The sequence below is a fragment of the Charadrius vociferus genome, unplaced genomic scaffold (genome assembly GCF_000708025.1).
Source record: "Charadrius vociferus isolate BGI_N301 unplaced genomic scaffold, ASM70802v2 scaffold39, whole genome shotgun sequence".
Classification (NCBI taxonomy): Eukaryota; Metazoa; Chordata; class Aves; order Charadriiformes; family Charadriidae; genus Charadrius; species Charadrius vociferus.
Window position 1 is genome coordinate 6,185,679 of NW_009650188.1, and position 24,673 is coordinate 6,210,351.

Below are 24,673 nucleotides of genomic sequence, written 5' to 3' on the forward strand. Positions count from 1 at the left end.
AAACAATAATCGTACAGCAAGTATATATCTGTATTGCAACTTTCATCCATGGTCTACTGGTTTTTCATTTAGAGCATATGATCAGCAAACAAAAGATATTAATTAACATCAAGTAGCACATTAAATAGTGACATCTATCACATGAAGAGACTCAGATTGGGGCCCAGGAATTGGGGCTTCTCATTCTAAACCCACACCTGACTTTCCTTCTCAAGGTAGATACATCTCTCCGTATTTATCTTTCCCTCCCCAAAAAGGAACGAACAGTCCTTGTCTACCCCCAGAGAAATATTAATAATGGTAAAATTTATGAAAAATACAAAACTGTAAGTGGTACTATTACTGGGTTTGTGGTTATGATGATGTTGTCTGCCAAGTTTTCTCCAGAGTGCTGTTAAATATCTTGTGAACTAGCCATGCTGCACAGGGAGGTCGGACCCTGCAGGAGAGCGCAATGACATGTTTACCTGGATGACCTGTCTGAAGTGCCCTATATCACATCGGATTTTAGTATCTTTACTGACAGTCACTTTGCACCTGACCTTTTGCCTGGGACAAGAAAAAAAGGAGAAAGACTAAAAGGCCGGAGAGCCAGGCACTATGAGAAATTCTTGTAGTTAAATAAAAGAAAGAAATAGGCAGGACCACAGCGCATCGTCTGTCCATCAGAACCACTGGAGCTGGCCAGGCACAAACCCACCATCATATACTCTGCTCTGCAATGATTAGGCCGGAGCTGCTGTGCCGGTACCCCTGGAGCACCACAGCAAAGCCCCAGAAAGGTCTGCAGCAATCTTTTCCACATGGAACCCCTGACAGAAGCCAAATGGAAAAGGTGAGACATTTCTATGTGCAAATAGCACAATAGTAACGGCATATTCCCAAAACAAAAAATAAATCCGCAGTATGATTGCTTGGAAGATGAGATAAAGAGTAATTAAGACTGAAATGATGCGGGCAAGCAGGAAATGGCACACAGCGTCAGCTAAACTGGACTAAACCAGACAGACAAGTCCAAGAATCTCAGCGGTTGAGGTATAGAAGTCAGACAGTGTGATTGTGAGACGCAGTCTAGACTGAGGCAGGCTTGAAGGCTCTGAAATGAGATTATTTCATGCATTATACAGTAAAAGTACAAACTACTGATGCTTTCCAGGAGAGTAGCATGTCCCACAGTACTGGAGTTAAAAATGAAAGCATTAACTCGGAGGTCAAAGGACTGAACGCAGCCAAAAAAGTCCAGAAAACAGCATTTGCTAGTATATATTTATATCAAAGATGAGTAACAGGGATCTGATACAGAAAGCATTTGACATGAGATCCATTTGCAGGGAAAGACGGAAGGCAGCCAAGTCTCAGTGCCCCCCCTGGACAAATTTCCCTGAATTTGTACAGGTCAACTCCAGAAGAAGAAAGAAGCTCAGGACAGTGCAAGCTGATCAGCCATATAAGACTACCGGCAGCATCCACTAATCTAAGCTTTACATTATCCTTTGCCACTAAATCCCTATTCATCATCATACAGTACAGTGAAAGGGAAATTCTGTTCTCAGAAGATGATTAGAGAGACAAACTATTTCAGTGCTTTACTGTGCTGATCTAGTTTCATCCTGTGAAAATCTGCATCTACGTTTAATGCTTCAATATACCACAACGAGAAAAGCTTCTGTATTTACATATGATTTAAAGATTAACCTGTCTTGATTTGACTGCTAATAAGCTTATTTTAAGACCTCAAATGGTATGTATGGAGGGGGAGAGAAGGCAGGTTCTTACACAAGTTATCAAAGAGCTCTCTACATGATAATGAGGTATTTCTTCAGACATCAGAGGCCTGAGAAATTTCCACATACTCTTCCACCCTCCCCATTTGTCTTATTCCAAGTTTGTCTTTTATTTAAAATCTGTACTACAGATCTCGTATTGCTGCAATTATTATATCTGTGCAACTAAAAGAAATTAAATACTCCCCCCCCCAAAAAAAAAAATAATCAGGAATTGGTCCAGTTTAGCACAGATGTCCACAGGGCAAGAGAACATTTTCTCCTTGAATCCATGTGCTCAGGCTGGGCACAATGTACTGCTCAAGCTGAGGTCAGTATTTCTGCCATGCACGCGAGGGCTGTGCTCCCTTGGAAGCTCACCCCCTCCCAGTGTTCCTGTTGACTCCCCTCAACATCCAAATAAAGGGCTATATTTAGAGAGAAAATTGAGCCATAACTTCTAATCTCTTCTTGATTTTTAACATGCCTTTTATATAGAGGAAGTAGCTTAAGCACAATTATTTCTGCAAGGAATGCAAGGGAAGTGCCTAGAACAAATGAGAGCTAATTTTTGCTTGATTTGAAGAAAAAAAATCCCACAACAGCAAACAAAGCAAAACAGAGGATGCAATAAAATTTCGGATGATTTGCAAAAAGAAGTTTTAAAAAAGAGATTTCTACCATAAAATTCCGCAATGTATTTCCAAATCATACTTTTTATATCATGAACATCATTATTTTCACTGTTTGGAAAGTCAATCCAAAAATCCTTTAGAAAAGGGCACTAAAAATGGGAAAGTCGGATATATATAACCATGAAAAAGTGAGAGATACCATTCTTTTGCTCCTCTCAGTTTTGATGTTGGTTATGAATGATAAGGCAGCAGTTTCAGCCTACCATCCACTGGTATTCAGAAAGGATACCATCTATCAAATTTCAGCTCTGTGTTTACAGTTCAAGTTAACAGGAGGAAAATCAGTGTCCGCATTTGTTCACTCATGTGGAGACTGTAAGAATAAACCCTAAGGGTTCGTTCTTTTACCTACAACAATAGTGAACTGCAACATTTAATCCGATGGTGTAAACATGATGCTGATCTGAAAATGAAGGAAAATAAACCAATTTATAATAAACTAATAACTAACATGACAAAGAAAACTTATATTGCTGTGTCCATATGGATATTATATGTAATTGAAATCCAAGTGACCTATGTACTGGTTTGAAACGTTACAGATGTCTTTCTCTGCTGCATTTGTGGGAGAACAACTCAGTTCCTAATTATCCTTTAAAAGTGGCAAAGGATTTGATCACCTTAGTCATATGATGGTTGTCTCTTGGAATGCCACACCATTTTTTTCTTCTCTAGGTATGTCTCACTGCAGAACTTCACAACGACCTGGAGAACTAAATATGGACTTATCAGCACTACTGGGACTGGAAGAGTTGCCTGGGGACTGGCAATTGATTGAGTGGTACTTTAACTGGGCTCCCCCCAGTTTTAAGGAGAGTGAAATGAATGAGTCACACTGGTAATTCTTGTGATACAGCGTATCGCTGACATTGCACAGTATTGACATTACTGAGACGGACAGTACCTCTATTGAACCATCTTGGGGAAAAATAAAAACAAAAGGGGATAGTTTTCTTAACAGTATTAGGGCTATGAAATTGAGAAAGCCCAGAAAAATCCGAGTCAGATTTTTCTTATCTCTCATAACGGAGCATAACAGCAGCAACAGAAAAAGCTTACTGTGAGCTAAAGATGGAGCACCCTAACTTGGCCATCTGTTATCAGTGGTACGCTGCAAAACATTCAGGTTATTTTGTTGGGCAATACTATATTTTCATTTTCCCTTATTTTTTAAATTTTTCTATTAGGGATTACAACCTGTGCTCCCTTTATCAGTATTGTTTGCATTCTTGTGCTCTTCTTGGATCTTTCAGAGTTACGGGATTCCAAGGTATAGACAGCTGGCTAAGCACAACACCACCAAGATACAGCAAGAGGCAGCAGCACAAACGAGTGAGCAGACATAGCCATAGGGCAGCTATGTCTCCTGTAATGCCTTTATCAGCTCAGGTATACTTTATCCTTACTCAGCATTGCAGACCACCCAACATTTTGCCAGACCTCTGTAAGTTCAAGAGTGAAAGCTGAGTACATCAGGCGGGAAGAGCCACGACAAGAACAGAGATCCACACCGACGCCAGCCACTCGTCTGCTTCTGGGTGCACTTCAAGGTGTTAATCATCACCTTCCACTCCCTAAAACACCTGACGTCTTCCCATAGGAAAGATCCTTTTCTTCCTATCTTCACAGAATACCAGGTTGGAAGGGACCTCAAGGTTCATCTGGTCCACCCTTTCTTGGCAAAAAGCATGGTCTAGACAAGACGCCCCAGTACCCTGTCCAGCCAAATCTTCAATTAATGAAATTAAGATCTGTTGACTCAATCTTTTTAAAGGTATCTGAAACAACTTCCCAGGGCAGTAAAAGTTATTCTTGGGCATTTCAGCTGGTTCTAAGACTCCTCTGTTTTGTTCACAACTTAGCTTACAGAATACCTGAGATAACTTAAATACTTGCCCAAGCACCTAGCACGTTTCTGAGTTCCATGTCAATAACAGTATCAAAATGTACATGCTAACACAAACAGCACAGCTTGGCTTGTGAAATCTTAACTATATTAAAAAAATACATGGAGCCACAAGTCAGCAAAGGTTTTACAATCAGCACTCCTTTCGATGTACATAAAAAGTGGACACCCCAGTGACACATGTGGATTAAAGGACAAAAAAGACCAAGAGTTCATTTTGAAAAAATAAGAATACAGAATGAGCATGCCAGACCACTCTGAGAAATATTTTAGTTTTCCAAATGGGTAATTGAATGCTTAAAGCAAATAAGAGGAAAATTCAATTTGGACTTAAAGCATCACCTTCCTCATGTCTCTTTGATGTAAAAAAATTACATACTGCCTTGTGCGCAACCTCTGTTCTGCAGGACTGCATGTACAAATGCAAGCGCTCACATGCTTCTCTTTGTTCTTCTCCAGAGAGGGCCAGGTAATGGATGGATCATCAAAGCAGAAAAATTATTTTTCTACCAAAAAAGAAGCCCGTGATGAAAACTACAACAGACAGACAGAGAAGCTGTCAGTCAGTACCAGCCAAAGGCAGTAAGGAGAGGACCAAAAGGCAACAGCTGTGAAAGAAGTATAGTCCGGAGACTCAGCTCATGAATATTGTGCCTGCTTGCAGAAACAAAAAGGAAAAAAATATAAAAGGAAAAAGGGGGAAAAAACAGTTTGGTACCAGTTTGTTCCAAATAAATCTCTACAGGATTCATCCTTCTCTTTCTCAAGCTACAGTATTGTGCTGGAGTCAAGGAGCAAAATACTGGAGCATGTAAGAGCATCTGAATTGTTTCTGGAGCCTTTATCGAAGAGCATGGCAGTTCTTTCATCAAAGTTATCATCGCAGTCTAACACCGATGCTGACGTGACCAACGCTACCACAACAAACAGCCAGGCTCTGTTACAGTATATCTAATTAGTGCTTTCCTGGTTGTGAAAAGCGATTCAAATCAGCAGTCCTGATTTTTTGCTTGGCAAGGAGGTTCTCTGGGCGACACAGGATGTCACAGCGCACACAATCCACGTCCACCTTCCCCCATTTTGGGAGCACGTCTTGAACACATGGCAGGTAACAGCTTCATTACTTGTCTGCTATAGACGTGCAGCCACTACAAACGCTCTGCCAGTTTATCTATACACCAGATACTCCATCAGCAACCTGCTTCTCTAACTGATATAATTTAAGGCAAATCTGTGCCCTGGCCGGGATCCCAACCCCACCCCACAAAAATGCAGTTGTTCCTGTAGAACTGCCTCTACAGCAAAGCTTTTCCCAGCATTGCTGGGCAGGTGAAAGCCAACTGACTTTTCACTCTTTGCAGATCTAGTTAGGCTACAAGAAGCCTGGAACACCGACACAGCTGAAGTTAAAGCAGCCAGAAATAAAGTAAGCAGAAAAACAGCTTAAAGCCATCTTTGTTCTGACCCTTTTTTTCCTTCCATCAAGAGCTGTTGGGACCAAACAGATTCCCAGCTGCTATCTCACACCGAGTACAGCAAGCCGTGGCCAGCTATGCCTTTAAAATACACTTTCAGTGCAGTCCTGGATGCCACTCCAGCTCGACAAATATCATGAGGAGTTTGCTCAGCTGATGACCAGGAACATCAGTAAAAATAGGGTAGAGGATGGTGTTGCAGAGAAGACAAACAGATACGCAAGTAAAGGCACCCTGCTGCAACTCGGAGGCTTACATCTCTGCTTCCACCTTATGGAAGAAATCTATTCAGCTAAATAAATAAATAAGATGTGTAAGTAAATAAAGAAGAATAAGGGTAGGCTGCAGGAAAGCAGCGAGACTGTGGCCCCTTCAGTATTTTGGAGGTTGCTTAGCAACAGGCTGGCTGCTGCAGGGCTAAAGTAGCATGAAATTAGCAGCTTTTCAGCAAAAGACAAATTGAATGCAAAGCTGGGGAGGTGGCCTTTGAGTGGCAGCAAGGAGAAAAGCATTAACGGGTGAATCTGATATGGTGGGCATCTTATAGGAGCGTTTCCTGAGCGCGGAGGATCTTTAATTAATGTGGCCGAGGGGCTTTGTCCTGCCTGGGTACTGATAAATTCCAAAGCACGCCTGGCAAGTTAATAATTCAATCTTGATTAAAATTATGTCCGTTACAGTCACTTCATGGGTTAATTACTTATTAACGATCTTTAATAGCTCAAACCCAATCATACCAGACTACCCTTGCTATATTAGTGCCTATAGTGACTACACACCACGTTTTCAGTTGCAGAGTTATCTAATATATTTCCCCATCATTTCAGGTCTAGGTTATCTCGATGCCATCTCTGCCTTCACTTATGGAATTTGGTCCCTGTGCATCCTTTGAGTAACTGAATCTCAAAAGCATAGATCCACTTGTTCTGGCCAAATAATTCCTCTAAATTATATTGCTTCTCTAGCCTTCTGGAACCACCTCGCGTGGACACAGAGAATCATTACATAGATGGCAGGTATTAAAGAGAACTGTGCAATGAAAACAGCAAGAACAACATGTGTACACATTTAATGGAAGACTTAAACGGGAGTTTTGAATCAAAGATTTTTCTGGGTCACTTAATCTGGGGCCAGGTTGTACCAGTTAATTGTTTTTCACTGCTAAATGGGCATGAAGCTGGTCTCTGGCAGCAAGACACAACCAGGGACCCATATGGCACATGATCCATTGGAAAGTGGTGTCAGAAAGTGGTCAGGTCAGGAAAGATGCTAAGTGGCTTGTCCAGGCATTAAACTGGAGAAGGAAAGGGAAAACACAGTGGCCCTTTCCCCTGCTTTTTACACACACACAGAGCAGCTATAACTTATTTTACTCCTTCTTTACAGAGTAGCTTCTATTTGTGTGGCACTTCAAAAACAGAGTAAGACCTATCTAGGGGGCTACATGTGAACCATATTGCTTAGAGCAGGGAAACTTCTCACCTGCATTTCATCCTCCTTTGTGCCCCAACACAGCACTTAATCATTCCTGTGAATGGGGTAGAGCGTATACAAGCCATCACCTGTTCTGTAGGCAGTAAATTACATATTGTAGAGCAGGCTGGCCATTTTCAGTCCTTATAATTTTGGGAATGATTTCTGAGTCCTTGGGGGCTGCACACAGAGACACCTTTGGCAATGTTTTGTTTTCCTATTTGTCTAGGGTTGAAAAGAAGGCAACTGAGACTCACTGATGTGGCAAACACTTAGGGCAAGATGCCCTCCATTTCCTTAACGAGCCTATTAAGTGAATCTATCAAAGGTGTAATGATCAGTTTCAGAGGAACGAAACACAGAGAGGTAACTGACTGTCCTGAGATATTCCTAGTACACGTACATGAGAAAACAACCTATAAGCTACAATAGTTAATTGAGAACAACGTGATCCCATTGCTGAGAAGTACATTGACACTTTTCCTTTTTGCATGGCCAGAGTTAACTGTGCCTGAGCATACAGTTTCACTGTCTGCTTCAGCTTCCCCTCATCCAAACAGGAGATGATAAAATCCTACTTCATTGAGCTACTGTGACACGTTCATCTCTGGAGTATTTGGAGAGTCAAGCATCTGGTGAAACTGTTAGTGTTCCCTAAACTTGAGCAAAATGAGTGACTGAAGGGAGATAGTCTTGTTTTAAGTCACAAGAGCCAAAGACCCCAAAGGAATTTTATTCTCCACTTTACTGAGTCCTTGCAGTTGTGCATCCCAGGATTTAATCTCCCCAAGGAGATTAAAAGTTACTGCTATATTATTACAAATATACAGTTACCAGGCATACAGCAACTGGCGCACATCACTCTTCCCTGCACAGGATTTTATTTAAAAGGTTAACTATGATCCAATACTGCATATTTTCCAGAGCTTAGCCCCATTTTATGAAGTGGCATTGCTTACAGTGCTAGTAGCTGTGGGCATCGCCTGTTGAAGCTGGCTCACCAGTACATGCCAGGCTAAGGTTCACTGTAACACAGACAGGCGCAGGCTCCCTCGTCCCGGTACCATAAGTACCAGCAGCAAAGGTCAGAACGTGAAGTTAACATCGGGATGAGCACAAAAGCGCTTCCATTCCTTGGTAGGATGGACAGATGGGGCAGCTGCTCAGCTGTGACACCAACCGAACACAGAAGTAGAGCCAGGGGAGACTGTAAGTACTGGAAATTACCAGAGAGAAGAGATTTAATAAGTGAAGGTGCAGACAAGTCTGAATCTTGCATTCTGCTCGTGTATTAAAAGTGGAAAAGAAGGAGAAGCAGGAAGAGCAAATAGCATCAATAATGTTTGGGAGTCAGGAAGAGAAGTTGTATTAAAACGCATGCTTATTTCTCTTAAAACGACACTCTCTATCAACTGTCATGGTTTCCAGACTTTCAGAATTGAATTAAATTGTAATTACTTCCTATTTGGACAAGGTCACAAAAATAAAAGCTCAGTACCTTTCTACATTAAGTTCTACTGTATGTTCTTTACACTCCTGTCGCAGCCAAGTCTCCTGTTCTGATGTCAACAAATTTGCCTTCAGAATAAAATGCTGGTTTAGGTCCATTAGTGTAATGTAAGGCACATTAAAAAGTTGAGAGCCATCATTACTGATCTTTGCCAGAAGCCTCCCAGAACACACACACCTTTATCCTCTCGCTAATCCTTACAATTCACTTTATATCACAAAAGCAACAAAAAGGAAACAAATATGAAATGCAGATGCATGTAACCTTATGAGAGGTACTTGTTCTACACATGCCCCCATTGTTGAGTAAGGACGTGTGAAATCCCTTACATCAAGGACTAGAAGACATTTCTCAGTTTTTTCCGCCTCTCCCCCTGCCCCCAAATTCCTGTGACAGCACGGAAGTTTGAATAACATTCCTGTATGATGACTCAAAGGTTGAAAATCTGCAAGGCATATAGGTAAATAGTTCCCTTGTTTAAACAGGTAGCCTGTAAACTCTGCTTGTGACAAATTCCTTCTAAAAGACATTATTGATACTGACATTTTGTGGATGTTGCAATAAAGAAAGATGGAAGGAAAATAAAGAGGGACTCTGATGTTTCCAGGGGAGGAAGCGTTCGCAACAAGCCCCTGTGTGAGCTCTCAGCCCAGCGCTGGATCTGTAAATGTGCGGCTCATTTCCTGCTTGATTCGGCCATTAGAGCCTCAGCCGGCTTCCGGAGGAGAAGCTGCCTGATGGAGAGAGACTGATGAGAGCGAGCAGAATGCAAGATGGACACTGGCATGGCCCACAACCACCTGGCCTCCTAATTGACCTCACCAATTAGTGCTGTCTGTGATCAACCCTTTTGCTTCAGGCTAGGAGGTCCTCTGCTGTCAGAGAGCAAGAGGAGGAGGTTTTCAAGCGTAACCAAGTCCAGGCAGTGGCTCCTTCCCCTTCACACCCTCACAGGGCCCCTTCTCCTGGCCCTTACCAGGTGTGTCTTTGTCAAGTCCTGAAGTGCTTGGGTTCATCATGTTGGCTGGAGAAGATGGCTCTGGTGCATCTCAGGGCATAGCAAAAAGCATGTTGCAAAAATAGATCTCCCTGGGCTAAAGAGTCACTGCCTTTCCAAGAACTCCTCGTCAAAACGTCCTGCTCAGAAACACAAACTGTCCCAAGCAAGATGCTGCTTTCTTACCCCAAGTCCTTCCTCCTCAGAAAAGGACACACCCTGCTTCATGCTGTGCTTAGAAAATAAAAAAAGCAAATTAAGTACTCTTAGAGGAAGTTCATTACAACACAAACCTAAATTTCATTTTGTATTACAAGAGAAATAAAGACCAAACTTGCCTCTGAGCTTCCTGCTGCTATTAAAAGCAATGGGATTTGTGTCTGTACAGGCCTATGTGAGGATGACAGTCCGGACAAGCTGCTGCAATGACGAAAACTATGTGCTATGATCTGTATTCTGCAGGCACTAAACTGCAGCTCCTTTGAGTGAAGAGCCCCCTTTCATTTCTACCTCACAAAGAAAGAAATTGCATTGACTGTTTTCAGGACTATTCAAAATTTGGAACTAATGCCTCAGTGACAAGGTGATGAAAATTTTTTTTCCTCATTTCTGACATGTCAAGTAGATTGGAAAGTTATCAAAACTAACAGCCTGACAACAATTTTTTCATGTGTCATTGACGGTGGGAAAAGACAAGAGCCCAAAGTGGGGAAAATAGTTAGTCAGAAGGTGCAGCCGTTACTGAATACAGCATCTTGCAACAGGCTACTTTCGGGGAGAGCAGGAGTGCACGAGCAAGCAGAACAAAGTATTCTCATTAGGGAGTTAGGAGTCAAAGCCCTGATCCGGTTCAAATTTCTTCCGCTGCTCTCCACTAGCTGAAGTATAATCAATATTCCCTACTGTGTAAAGACGGAGCATCCCAGGTGGCACAATCAGGTGGCTTACTCAGACTGCCATGAAATTGTTCCTCATGAGGATGTATGATAAGGTCATTGATCTTGTGCTCTAAGATATGGGTGAACAAAAGGATTTCTGAGATTAAAAAAGAACTGCTCAGACAATCACTTGACTCTGCTAAGAACTTTAGCCATATTTTAATTTGCGGGGAGGGGGGAGTCAAAGCCTTAACCTCTGAGCCTCACCCACAGCATATTTATGTTAGTGAAAGTACATCTGTATTTCTTATTTAGGAGAGGAGTGACGAGGACCCCCTCCAGGTTGGTGCAATGTGCAGATGCAGCTGGGCTGGAGGTCTGCTGAAGCTGAAGAGTTTGCAGCTCTGTTGTCACAGTAACTGGGTGACTCAACCTGAGATGTCGTCTTTGTGCCTGAGCCATGCACGCACACTGAATTGGTGCCTATACTTGCAGATTTAAGAAATTATTTATTATGCTGATTAATTACTCAGAGATGAGATTTTCTGTTTTTTTTCCATGGTGTTTCATGACAATTCACTTGCAGAATCAAATTTTGGTTAAGAATTATTGTCAAGGAAATTGCATTAATTAAGCAAAGGAAGTTGAAAGAATAATAAACAGATACAATGACATAACGAGGACTTGCTCTTCATCTGCTGCTTGAACAACTGAATAGAAAAATGAGATAGGTGGTCAAGGCTTCCCAGTGAACGGATCCACAATAATGCTTTTCAACTTTTTCCTATTTTGTTGCAGAGATAAGGAACATGAGGAAGTCAGAGGAAAGAGAAGGAACCTGTCATCCCCCCCCTCATCAGTACACCTGTGTGGCTGTGGGTGCACATGAAACAGCAATGAGCGTAACAGTAATGAACTTCTGCAGACAGAGGCTGGCTGATGTGGCAATGGGTTGACGCTTCTCTGCCCGGGTGTTCACAGTATTGCATGAAAAATAATCATTTACAGAGGAACTATTTCAGACTTAAGCAATAAGAAACAGCCAAACACCACAACGCTATTTAAAAATTTGTGAAAGAGTAAACCGGCACATCGTCATTCTTAAATAAAATGAAACACCTCTACAAATGGAGATAAATATACTAAGATGTTTCTATATAGCACTTTAACTGGATTTTCCAAAGTCTCTGTCATACAACTCTTTACCTCCCTTTACTAGCCTGATGTAACTTATTCCCAAACACAAACAAATTAAACAACATAAACAATTTACCTCTATGTTTACTACACTACTTACTCTCCACAAGATAAACAAGACTATTACATGGTCAAAATAAAAGCAATTAACCAAAGGAAACCAGAGACTCCTCAAGCAAAGCAATAAGGAGATCCTAAAAATATGAATATTGCCCTTATGAAGTACGCTGCTAAACTTGTACTTTAGTAGGTACATATTGCTTAGGTAACACTCAAATAACCACTTACTGAATTTAACTTCAAACAGTATCAATGATGGCAAAAATAATGTCTAGGGTTTGTAATGTAAAGTTATTAATAGGGACTTCAGTTCTAAAAGCTACTGTCACTGCAGAGCTCTGCATTTCTAAAATGCATACGGCTATCTTTCTATACTTAGTTTTGTTTGTTTGCTTATTTTCAAAGCAGAGAAATTCAACTGCAGGTGCCTGAGAAATCAGACACCAGCAAAAATGCATAAAGACACTGTCCTCCCTGTCTTCTCTTTGTTTATTGGCAAAAGCTCGGGGGGGCGGGGAGGGGGGGGGAAGGGAACATTGTTAACCTTTGCCTTTGCCCACCCCACTCACCCCTGTTATTTTTGAAAGTTTAGCTTTAGGTCTCAGTATAGCAGGGTGCATCAGAATTTGTCACCTCCTTTCATTTGTCAAAAAACAAATGAAATGAAACAAATGTCTGGTCCCAACTGTTCTCTGTGCTACACTGAGAATGAATCACCATTTTTTCCCCCAAGTCACTACATGCAATAGCCGTTGGCTCCAGATCACCTGAGCTTTCTGTAGCATAGTCAGGACGTGTTTCCAATAACTGAAGTTTTAAATTCTGTAACATCTGCATAAACAAAACAACGACAGCATTTCTCAGAAAAGACACATATCAGAAAGGCTGATCAAATACGACACAAGGCAGCTTGAAATTTTTTGCCCAGATGCAATCTCTTCCAAATGCATGTATTCCAAGATTTCTAGGCTTAGAAATGAAAGATAATACTCCTTGTGGGCAATGAACTCCCAACAGACAACGGAGCTTCTTTGTCCACTGTTCAGAGGGGAGAAGACAGAGTTTCTTTGGTCACAGGAATTGAGTTCTAGAAAATGACATAATATTCTTCAGGTTCCTACAGCTTAAAAACAAGTTGTCACAGACAACTCAAAGACTTAGGCTAGGAAGGGTTGCAGCATCTTGGCCCTATGGTCTTTTGTATGTGAAGAAATAGATTTCCTCTGCATTACCACTATGCTACTCACTGCTGAGATGCTATCTGTTTCCTCAGATTTGACTGCTTGAAAGAGGTCCAAGAGAACCATAGATGAATTTTCACCTCCAGGGAGACTTCTCCATCTTAAGCCTGAACAGTTTTGTTGATGTTGAAGACAAAATCAAGGAACGCTTCTTGGCCAACCTAAATACGGGGTACAGAGCTCATTTCTAGGCATTTCTGCATCTATACTTTTACCTACATGTCTTTCTCCACAAAATTTGAAAGCCTGTGGTTTTGTTACTTTCAGTTATGGTCATAAGTGCTGATCCTGGAATACATTTATTCTTCCTCTACAGCCTTTTTTGCATCACAAAAGTGTCTTCAAAAAGCATATCATATTACTGTGAGAAGAAGCACTGCAAACCTGCTGGGGACCATCATCACAGTCTTCCTCCATATGCAAACTCAAGGCATCCCTCAGAAAAATCAGTTACAGATTACTGGGTTTGTTTCCTTCAAAGGAAGAGAAAGTTTAGATTTTCCCTTCTAAAGAACAACTAAGATGACTACTATGCTGATAACAGTAACTCTATATACTCTGCTACCTCTTGACATACAGGCCACTGGAGGTAGAAAACTTTTTATACAGCATTTTAACTTGTCACCTTATAAGATGTTAGTCAATCCTCCAGCCAACCTGCATCTGGGATTCAAATGTGTACTATTCAGTGTGGGAAAAATCTGAACTTCCTCTTACTCATACAGCTGAGTTATTTTAGACAAATTGTGGCAAAGATGGCAGAAGACAGAACTGTCAAACAGTGCGACTCCCTACCACCTTCATCTATTGCTCTCTACTATTTTCAGAATTGAGGAGGAAAGGAGCTGTTATTCATGCAGAAGGAAAGAGCCAGATTCAAAAAGCTTAAGCCAAAAGACCTTCTGAGTATGCTTTCCTTCTGTGGTTCTGAAAGGGAAAACATCTGTCATCCTGAAAAGCCGTGACTCCTCACGGCATGAAGCTGAACAAAATAAAATTTAGAGTATTTCCCCTCTGTGCCCTGCTGGACCATGGAACACTTTTCAGATATCCCCCTCACCTTACTAATTAAACCACTAATACTTCTCTTCATGATATATGCTGTGATACAATTGCTAGGGATTCAGACAGTGAATATTTCTATCTGCTTTTCAACCTCAAACTTTTATAGCTCTTTAAAGATCCTTATCTTCAACACTACTCTTGTTGATGCCATTACTCACAGAAGCACAGCTACATATGCCAACAAACGACTACCACAATGACAGCAAAATATTTGTACTCAGGTTGCAAAGCTACCGGTTAAAATGTGTTTATACTTAATTATTAATAATAGAATCATATTCCTTCCCTGTTGATAAAATTAACAATACACCTGATTTCATTTACAATGCCAACTCAGTGCAAATTAAATAAAACAACAAAACCAAACCAAACCCAAACCAAAACAACGGAATGGTTTCACTAATGCTTAAACACCATGAAAATATAACCTCACTACCAGGCAACATGTCTACTCACTAGAGAGCCAGATATACAGAATTCAGATAAGTAAGTACTTCATAGCCAAAGCTGTTCATTTAAATGAAAGACACTGTTGTTGTTAAGGCTTATTACCAAGATGACAATAATATTAAACGTCCAATTCCACTGTAGGCACTTTAATCTGATTTTCAGGTGCCAGTTCATTGCACCGTACTATACCACAAAGCCAAGCAAAGAAGGAAGCTGAAGCTGAAAACAGAACAGGCAGTAAAAAACATGAACCTCCTTACAACGACAACAGGATCCTGCACTTCAGAGATAACAGTGCAGACATAGTAAGTGGAATTGATCATTGGCTTTTAAAAAGAAATCACATACAGGCACAGCAGGGTTTTCTATAGATCTAAACACAATTCTTTTCAATTTGGGTTGGCCTTTTCTTGAGAAGTTGATAAATGAACAATTTTTTTTCCTGTCCCTCATATTGGAAGATTAATTAGATACATCACTGGTAGAACCAAAGGAATAAAAAGCTTGTGCAGTTTCATGGCCTTTCTGCAGTTCTCTCTTTTGCTTTTCTGCTGCATTTGTGTTGTTTTACCACCTCTCACAATAGCAACTCCCCCCCAAGTATCTAGATAAATACACATATATACATATAAACACAAGAGAGAGAATGCACTAGAGAGGAGAGAGCAAGCGAGCTATTTTACTTCTTTGCACTGAAAATCAAAATATAATAATAATAATAAAAATATAATAATATAAATCAATATGTAATTCCCTGTTAAACCACGACTGCAAAAAATTGCTTCTAGATAAAACAGCAACAGAGGTGTGAATAAAGTAATTCACCCACATCAGTAAGGTGTGAGCTTCAAAACACTGGTTTGAATTCTAAACATTTATATAGCAACATAATTAAAGTAAATCTGTTTTAAAACTACACAAAGAATAATTTTGAAATGAGAAAAAGCTTAGCACAGCTGCTACTTTAGCGTTTCCTTTTTGACTCCACTAGTAAAGCTGTTCTCCATGAGCCATACAAGGGCCCCGGTGCAAGTCACAGGAGGAATCAATAATCTCGTCAGAACAGTGACAGGTGACAAAAATGTGTGTTTGCTTTGCATTGAAAAAGGTGCATTTTTTTCTCAAGGCCATTTTCTTCTCTCACCTAAGGTGCTGAGAGTAGCAACTCCGTAACACTGCTGGGTCTGCTGAGGAGCATTATTTCCTCTGAAGGGGGGAGAGATTTACACTGTTAGGAAGAAGCTTCTCTTAGAAGAACTTAAATAGACCGGGTCTTTCCTGCCACTGATGATAATGAAAGATGAGACAAGGAGTTACTGTAATCCCTGAGCCATGTAAAAGAAGATATCACTACAGAGGCAGCCCCATAAGCAGAAAAATCTTTCCTGCAGGTTCCTTTACTCAGTTCCTGTGTAGCCCATCCCATGTGGTGTCCCAACCCTCACTGGGCACGAGGGGTGAAAGCCCAGTTTCACACTCAGTTTCATGGCATTTTTAGATCTGTTTTGAGTGTTAGATCTGCTCAGTTTCCAAAGGTCAGAGGACAGTCACAGACAAACAGGCACAACTCCCTGAATTCACTTGAAGACTGTCAAATCAGGACATTTTCATGTGGAGAAAATCTCCCAACAAGACTTACTTTCTCCCTTTCTACAACTCGACAGACTGAAGTCGGGTGTAAGAATAGAGGGGACAGGCTTCCTATATTAAAATCAAAGGACATTACAATTTCTTTAGGACGTATACAGATCTCTACAAGACAAATTGCATTACAAGCTGCAAAAAGCAACTGAGGCAGATTTAGCAAGTATGCAGAATGTATTAGCTGTTTTAATAAAATAGCACCTTTAAGATTAACCTTCATTAATCTATAATAGGCTCTTTCTTCATTCTTTCATTTATCAAATTGGGCTTCCAGTGACATAGAAAAACCTCTGATATCCCACATAAATACAGAAAAATTGGAAACACCCCCCCCGCCCCCCAACGCACAAGTACCAAAAGCATTGGTAATCATTCTGTGAAGTAGTAAATTAGGCTAATTCCTTATTCTAGAAGCATAATATGCTGACTGCTCTGGTCAGGTAGAAAATTATCATCCCTGAACCCATTCGTACAACCATAATTGTTACTGACTACTCTAGGAGAAACATGCCTCTCCCTCTGTAAAGGCCATTACAAAATGAAAGGTCTGGTCATTATAGATTAGAAAACTAACAGGAAACGAAGGAGGACAATCCCCCATTCATTAGCTCTAAATTCTCATCCGTTATTAAATTTCTTTAACCCTTAAGTTAGCACCTGACACCCTAATCGGAGAATTTATGTCTTTCTTCTCTGTTTGACTGTTTCTGAGCTGGAAATGCGTGCAATATTGACCTCTATCTCCCTGAATAGTCTCAGCAGATGCCTTCATAGATTCAGTCTCTTCTGTCTGAATATATCTTCTACTCTGCAAATGTTAGCTGTAGTCCATCAGCCAGGTATGAACATGGCTAACTTTGCATATATGTAGTAACATGCAAATGACAAAAACAAAGGGAAGTTTCTCAGGCCATATTATTTCGAGGTATGAATTAGTTCAAAGCATTCCTAAACCATGGAATACTACCCAACAATCACCTGCTGGAAAATATTGGTATTATTTCTAATTCCACTGAGTTTTTTCACAGTGATTTCCTTACTGGTAAATGATCGAAATTCAGACCCGGTGAGTAATCACCATGGACAGTCCTTAATTAAATGAGACAGTCTGTACCAAATTTTAGATACAATGTTCAATTAATAAGAGCTTTTTTTCTTTGTATTTGCAGAGCTGTTCTTAAGGGAGAGATTGATGTGAATTCTTCTTGTTTTAAAAACAGGAAGATAAAACTATTTCCAATGCAGCACCTTCAAAATCCAAGGGTTAGGTCCTGAACTCATGAGTTAAACTTAAAAGTTGTGAAATTAAGGAGAAAAAACACCAAGTATTTCTTCATTTGCCTTCTCTAGAACAATGTCAGCTAGAGCTCAAGAAAAAAAAAAAAAAGAAGCAAGGAGAAGTGCATCATTATTACATGTTAAACTCCTGTTTTGTTTTGCAGTAATGTGGGAACAAAATAAAAAGAAACACTGGAAAAGATATAGCCAGACTATGAAATCTGACCACACCACGATTCTTTTTTCGTATTTTTTTTCCTCAGTAATTACCTTGGAAACATAAAGAAAACACTCCCTGGCACTTACTGTGTGATACTTACTCTAAAAACATCTGGTGTTTAGTCTACAAATATTAATACAGAAGTGAGAAACAGCTGAAAGACACATAGTGCCTCATTCATATAGCAGAAAAAGAACACGTTTAAGGGTCCCGTTTGGGTTTTTTTGAACAGAAGAAGTTTTGCTGCATTCAACAAGACAGACAACTACTCTTTACACAACCTCTGCATTCCCTGGGACCTCTTCTAGTGATGATTATCAAGACTTGTCCTGGTTTCAGCTGGGAAAGAGTAAATTTTCTTTCTAGTGATTGCTGTGAAAAGAATGTCAATAATACCTATTGGGTTTAGTTGTTGCTAAGTGATATTTACACCATTCAAGGACTTTTTTCAGCTTCCCATAGAAGAATAGAAAGAATGATGTAATGGCCAATGAAATATTTCATACCATAGATGTCATGCTCAGTATATAAATGGGGGTTAGCCAGGGAGGTGGGAATCAGTGATCACTGCTTGGGGATAGTGTCAATTCACTGAATGACCCATGTTATCATCATTATTATTATTATTGTTATTTTTCCTTTTCTGTTATTGTTTCTATTAAACTGTATTTATCCCAATACATGAACTTGTTTTCCTCCCTTTCCCCTCCTTTTTTTCCTCTTCCCTCCCACCTCTCTTGGAGGGGAAAAAGGGAGGGATGAATGAACGGCTGCATGGTTCTAGTTGCTGGCTGGGGTTAAACCACGAGAAGACTGTAATTTGCTATTTGAGCATGTGAACTCCTGCAATTATTAGCTCCTGTTTGTAAATAAATACCAGGATTATAATATCTAATTATAGAATCACGTAATAGTTAAGGTTGGAGGGGACTTCTGAAGAACATCTAAAACTACCCCCTTGAAGCAGGGTTAACTACAGGACGTTGCTCAGGGCAAGTTGGCGTTTTGAGTATCTCCACATACGGAGATTCCAAAACCTCCTTGGGCAACCTATTCCTGTGTCTGATCACCCCTGTAGTTAATAAATAAATAAATAAATAGCTTTTAAACATATGTTACTTTATCTCATTTTGCGCCCACTGCCTCTTGTCTGTTCACTGGACACCACTGAGAAGAGCCTGGCTCCTTATTCTTTAGTCCCTCACACCAGGTATTTAAACACATTGATAAGATCCCTCTGAGCCTTCTCTGCTCCAGGCTGAACAGCCCCAGCTCTCTCAGCCTTTCCTCACAGCTGAGATGCTCCAGTCCCTTAATCATCTTCATGGCCCTTCACCACACTCTCACCATTGCAGCTATCTCTCTCTTGTCCTGGGGAGACCGGGCCTGGACACAGTACCCCAGATGTGTCTTACCAGCACTGAGCAGAGGAAAAGGATCACTTCATTGACCTGCTGGAAACACTGCTCCCAGTGCAGCCCAAGATACCATCAGTCTTCATTGCAGCAAGGGCTCACTGCTGGCTCATATTCAACTTGGGTGTCCCCCAGGACTCCCAGGTCCTTTTCTGCCAAGCTGATTTCCAGCCAGCTGGCCCCCAACAGGTATTGGTGTATGCAGTTGTTCCTCCCAGGCGCAGGACCTTGCACTTCTCTTTGTTGAACTTCACAAGATTCCTCCTGGCCTGCTTCTCCTGCCTGTCAAGGTCCCTCTGGATGACAGCACACCCATCCCGTCTATCAGCCACTCCTCCCAGCTTTGTGTCATGTGCAAACGTGCTGAAGGTGCTACTGCTCCATCCTTCAGGTCATTAATGAAGAGGTTAAACAGTATTGGTCACAATATCAACCTCTGAGGTGCAATGCTAATGACTGGCCTCCAACTGGACATCCTGCTGCTGATCACAACCATCTGAACCTAGCAGTTCAGCCAGATTTCAATCCACCTCACTGTCCACTTATCTTGTCCATACTTCATCAGTCTATAAGGATGTTATGGGAGATATATATATTCTTGCTTTACTTGAGATAAACAATATCCTCAGCTCTCACCTTGTCCACCAAGGCAGTCATTTCCTCATAGAAGACTATTAGGTTTGTTAAGCATCATTTACCCTTCATAAAACCATGTTGATTACTCCCAATCACCTTCTTCATTACGAGCTGATTTTCTTTTCTGCCTATCAAGTAGTTTATGTGCCATCTCCAGTCAGAGGTTACCTTCCTGTGATTCAGATTTGGCTCTCTAAGGACATTCTAGATGGCAAAAGTGAGAAAAGTTGATCCAAATAAATAGAAACTGTGAATGTGAAGTCAGTTCAACCCTTGTGTGTTTTAATTGAATGTGGGACATCGACTTAACAGAGTCAAGGCATCACATAACCACGTAGTAGGGATGCATAACAGAAATACTGTGATGAGTATGAAAGAAGTATGAATGGAAGTGTCTGCATGCAAAAGCACCAGAAGAAACGATACAGAGAAAGGGTTACAAGAACAACATGTATTGATAAGCAAGGACATGCGTGACAATCATCAAACTGGCAAATGATGAGAAATACATTGCTACATCTAGACCAGAAGACCAGCACTCTGGTGACGCCGTACTAGAGATGACCACCCAGTCAGAAACCCACAGCAAAACTACAGCATGTCACCTCTGCCAACAGGAAACCAGACTGGAAGCCACAAATCCACCCACAATCAGAAAACAAAGACAAAGGGCAACAACGGCAGGCTGAAGCAAGCAAGCTTCTGATGAAAAGATCACATCATGAGAACCGTTTGACTCCTAAAGAGTACAAAATCTTCATCTAAAAGCCAGTTTGTTGTCATCAATTAAGAGGAATCCAAGACACATAGTGAGGACTTTATAGCCACTGTCCCTCACTCTCATCACACACAAGAGATCTTGGCCAGACAGAAACCTTGGTGTTGTGAGCATGTGGCTATCAGTATGAGTGGCATCTGTGACGGAAGGAGTGCAAGTCAGTGAAAAGAGATTCATTTGAAGTAAATATCACCCTCCCCTCCAATAAGATCCTGCACTGCATTTCCTTGCATTAAGTTCTTGACGTCTTTCACATTTTCCCTCTTTTAAATAGACCACCTTAGGTTCAGAGTTTTGCCCATTTAGATTAACTTTCCTGACTAAGCCATTAATCCTGACAACAACCTTAACTAAAAGGCTCTGAGTTTCAGAACGCTCCTCTCCATGGGCTTAGCTGTTCCTAGCTTAATTATCAAAAGACCATTCAGAGGACAGTTTAGCTCCCCTCCTATGTCTTATATCTGAATGACAGAATGAGTTAGCAGAAGTCAACTATATTCCTTACAAGGATGGAGTGTTATTAACACAGCAGAAGGTAACTTAAATCTTCTACTTTTTTTTTTTCCCATCTCTGACAAGCCCAGGTCTCAGCCTTGAATTCTCTCTCCATTCCAATAATTCCTACTAGTCCTTATGTACTTCTGTAACACGCAGGAGAGTGCCTTGACTCCATGTCTGCTGTACTCATCTGTGCTTTTCTCTTAAGGGCCGGAATCCAGAAGGTGTGAAATCTTGCACAGGCACTGGATTCACTGTCAAATCCTTCAGCTGCCTTCCCATTCCCACCAATGAACAGTTCAGAATTTTATACTCTGCCTTTAAAAGGCTCCATGCGCTAAACCCATACGAGGCACGGTGCACTGAACATCTCCCTCAAACGCGTTTCAAAATACTTTCCCAGTAAAACACATCATATACACACATACCCAATACCAACTAAAACAATAATGAAAAATATCATGACGCACACAATATATCACACAATAAAATGGGAAAGGTAGGCCCAAGAAAATTGACGAATATTAATTCCAAAAAGTACCATGAGGACTTCTACTTTAACCTCTCATCAGAAAAATACACACTGAGTAAACAACATAAAGATAATTTTACTGTAATTGATAAGTTCTTTAATGACTAATTTTTGAGAACTGAGCAAAGGACTAAATAGTAAGGATTGAACTATAGTCTTTTACTCCTAAATACTCTCTTTCAGCAGCAGAGTTGAAATCCAAATCCAATTTTAATAAAACCTTTGCACAGATCTTTTTTTCTGGACGGAATAAACATTTATAAGGCAAGCCCCACTCTTTCACAAGATCAGAGTTTTAAGGAGCATGGAAAAAGCCCTTACTTAATAAACTATTAAATTAAGCAGCTCAAAAGGAACGGAATAAAATATTGAGAGAGATTTAAAAAAGGCAGGGTGTTAGAGGAGCATTCTGATGGGATGTTCTCAGCCCATTATTGGGCCACACCAAACACACATTTCCCATCAGTGCTCCCACTCCAAGAAATAACAAAAGCACTTTTTGTTCAAGATCAAATGTTAAGCCTATCCATAGCTATACATATTCCAACTAAAAAATCCCAGAAAAAATAACAGACGTTTCAAATGACAGCTTTATGAATCTCTGCAGCCATTTTTAACAGATGATTTCCATCCTCAAAAACTTACAGTCAGGCTCATCTAATTTGCCATCACGCATCACAAGCCCAATGCTTGTGCTCCAGACGCTCAAAGAAGCCTACCTTTTGACAGCACAGTCTTGGATAGGGTAGAATATAAACAGACGTTCTACCATGATAAGCTTGATATACGAACAAAACTAAGTTTCTACCCTAATACAATTGTATGATACAGCAGCACTCTGCAAATAAACAAGTAATATCTGACCTTTGGCTGCATGATTATCACACATTTGATTAACTGGTTTACTGTAAGAATTGTTTATAAATCAATTAATGAATTACTGAGTTCTGATAATTCACTTTTTTGATCACACATCAGTATTTTATTAGCTTGTACCGAAGCAGATGAAGAGGGAAAAGCTTAGAGTTTTACTTTCTCTAAATATAAAAAGTGTGTCTGTGTGGATAAATATACAAACATATATAAAAAGTAATACACTAATTATTGCATTACTTTACTTTTCACACGCTACTTACATTCCTAATGTTACACTTCACTTTTTCTGTAAAAACCCTGGGTGAATGAGAAGAAATTAAGACCATCCTTACCTTAATGTTGCAAGCTTGTTCCATCAGTCTTCTGGCGTTCTCTTCAGCTCTGTACCTCTTGGGCAACTGAACCCTGAAGAACTTTAAAGCTCCTTCAAAATCAGCTTGTAGAAGGTCCTCTTTTGAGGTCTGCAATTCAACACAGGGGAACTACTGTAAACACTGAGAACATGCAGTCATGCTCTTTTACTGCATTTGTCATTTACTGAATGTATTCCAAACCACCACTATTCACATTAGCTCAAAAACATCCTCCTTGAAATCAGCTCTCTAACCCCTATCTCATAAAACAAAACAGAGGCTGAAGCATATCTAAGGAATCCCAGGCAGAACAGCACAATCAGAGGACTGTAACAGATTAATGTATTTTATCCTTCTATACCTGCAGGGTAAGAAAGGAATTCTGGCTCAGCCTGTCAAGATGTCACTCAAGTGAGGAGAAAACCAAAACCCAAGCAAACAACAAAAACCTAGGAGAATTTATAATATTTTCTAGAGAGGTTGTGAATTAGACCATTGCTGATTCTCATAATGCTGCCCTAAAAAGACAATGTATATATGGATATATATGGTTGCAGACATGAACAGCAGAAGCAGAAATGCATATGACTCATAAGAGGCATCAGCAAGTCAATGTGCAGAAGTCTGTGACACAATTTCTCAAAGAACACTGTGCCAGAAAATGTTTTACATGCTTATTTCTACATCTCTCATAATACTGTACCTCTCAGCGTGGTATCAAGCCTAACAGGTCAGAAAATGTTAAACATTCAACATTAATCCAGTTCTGCTACTGACGGAGTAATATGATTCACGGGGACAAATGTATTCATGTTCAGATTTACCAAGAGCTACGCCAAGAGATTTAGCAGATATGAAATATGAAGCCTTGGGACAGCTCTTTTAAAAGGTTCGCAGAAACTGAATGTCCAGGCAAGATATTTAGGATGTCATCTCAAAAATGTGAATGTCAAGATCTTTAACCCAGAAAGAGTGAACAAACTCTTGTCAACTAGTACCAACTAGTATCATGGAGACTGGCGCTGCGTAGCACAGTATTACTACAAATGCCTCAGGAGCAGCACAGGCACCTTTCGTTAATTGCTGAATTAACGGCTCAAGTATCACTGCCAACATTTTAATGTGTGCATCCTCCACTTTCTCATGAGTAGCACCATTTGGGGTTTTTTTGCCACGTTACACGCAGTAGGTATATTACACACACATAGTTTCGAAATTTGATTCTTAACTATATTCTCATCCACTCAAAATCCTTTGCTCACCTCCAATTTCTGACAACTTCTTTCCATAAAACACACATCAGCCAAACACAAGAGATTTGGCTCTACACAGGGAGAACTGGTAGAAACTGTGCAGCCTTTGACATGCAAGATGTGAGGCTTGATGGTACCATTATTCCTTCGGTGTTAAATTTGTTTTAAATAAATAAAAATAAATACAATTATCACTACAATGCAGAGAAAATTTTACTTTTACTTACAAATCCTCCCTATGCACCCTACAAACTAGCATCACTAGCTCATTTACATGAAAATACTTATGTCTGCTATGTAAAAGCCCTTCTTAAAAGTACAAAAGCAAAAAGTTTCCCAAAGCAAACTGAACTTCAGCATGGTGCTGCAGATACGTAACAGTAATACTCAAATCTAGCTTACCATATTCCACATTTCTGCTGAAAATGCTAGAGCTGCCTATCCAGAGTGTCTATCAAAAATAGCAATTTATGCAAGCTT

At 40.4% G+C, this 24,673-nt stretch overlaps 1 protein-coding gene across 3 annotated transcripts in view; it reads right to left on the minus strand.

Annotated features, from left to right (window-relative positions):
* RABGAP1L (RAB GTPase activating protein 1-like) overlaps nucleotides 1-24,673 on the minus strand; it is a 240,134-nt gene that overhangs the window by 42,184 nt on the left and 173,277 nt on the right. For all 3 annotated transcript variants that reach the window (XM_009892860.1, XM_009892862.1, XM_009892861.1), the window contains one exon: nucleotides 22,920-23,048. In XM_009892860.1, the coding sequence (XP_009891162.1) occupies nucleotides 22,920-23,048 (129 nt within the window). The remainder of the gene's footprint in view (nucleotides 1-22,919; nucleotides 23,049-24,673) is intronic.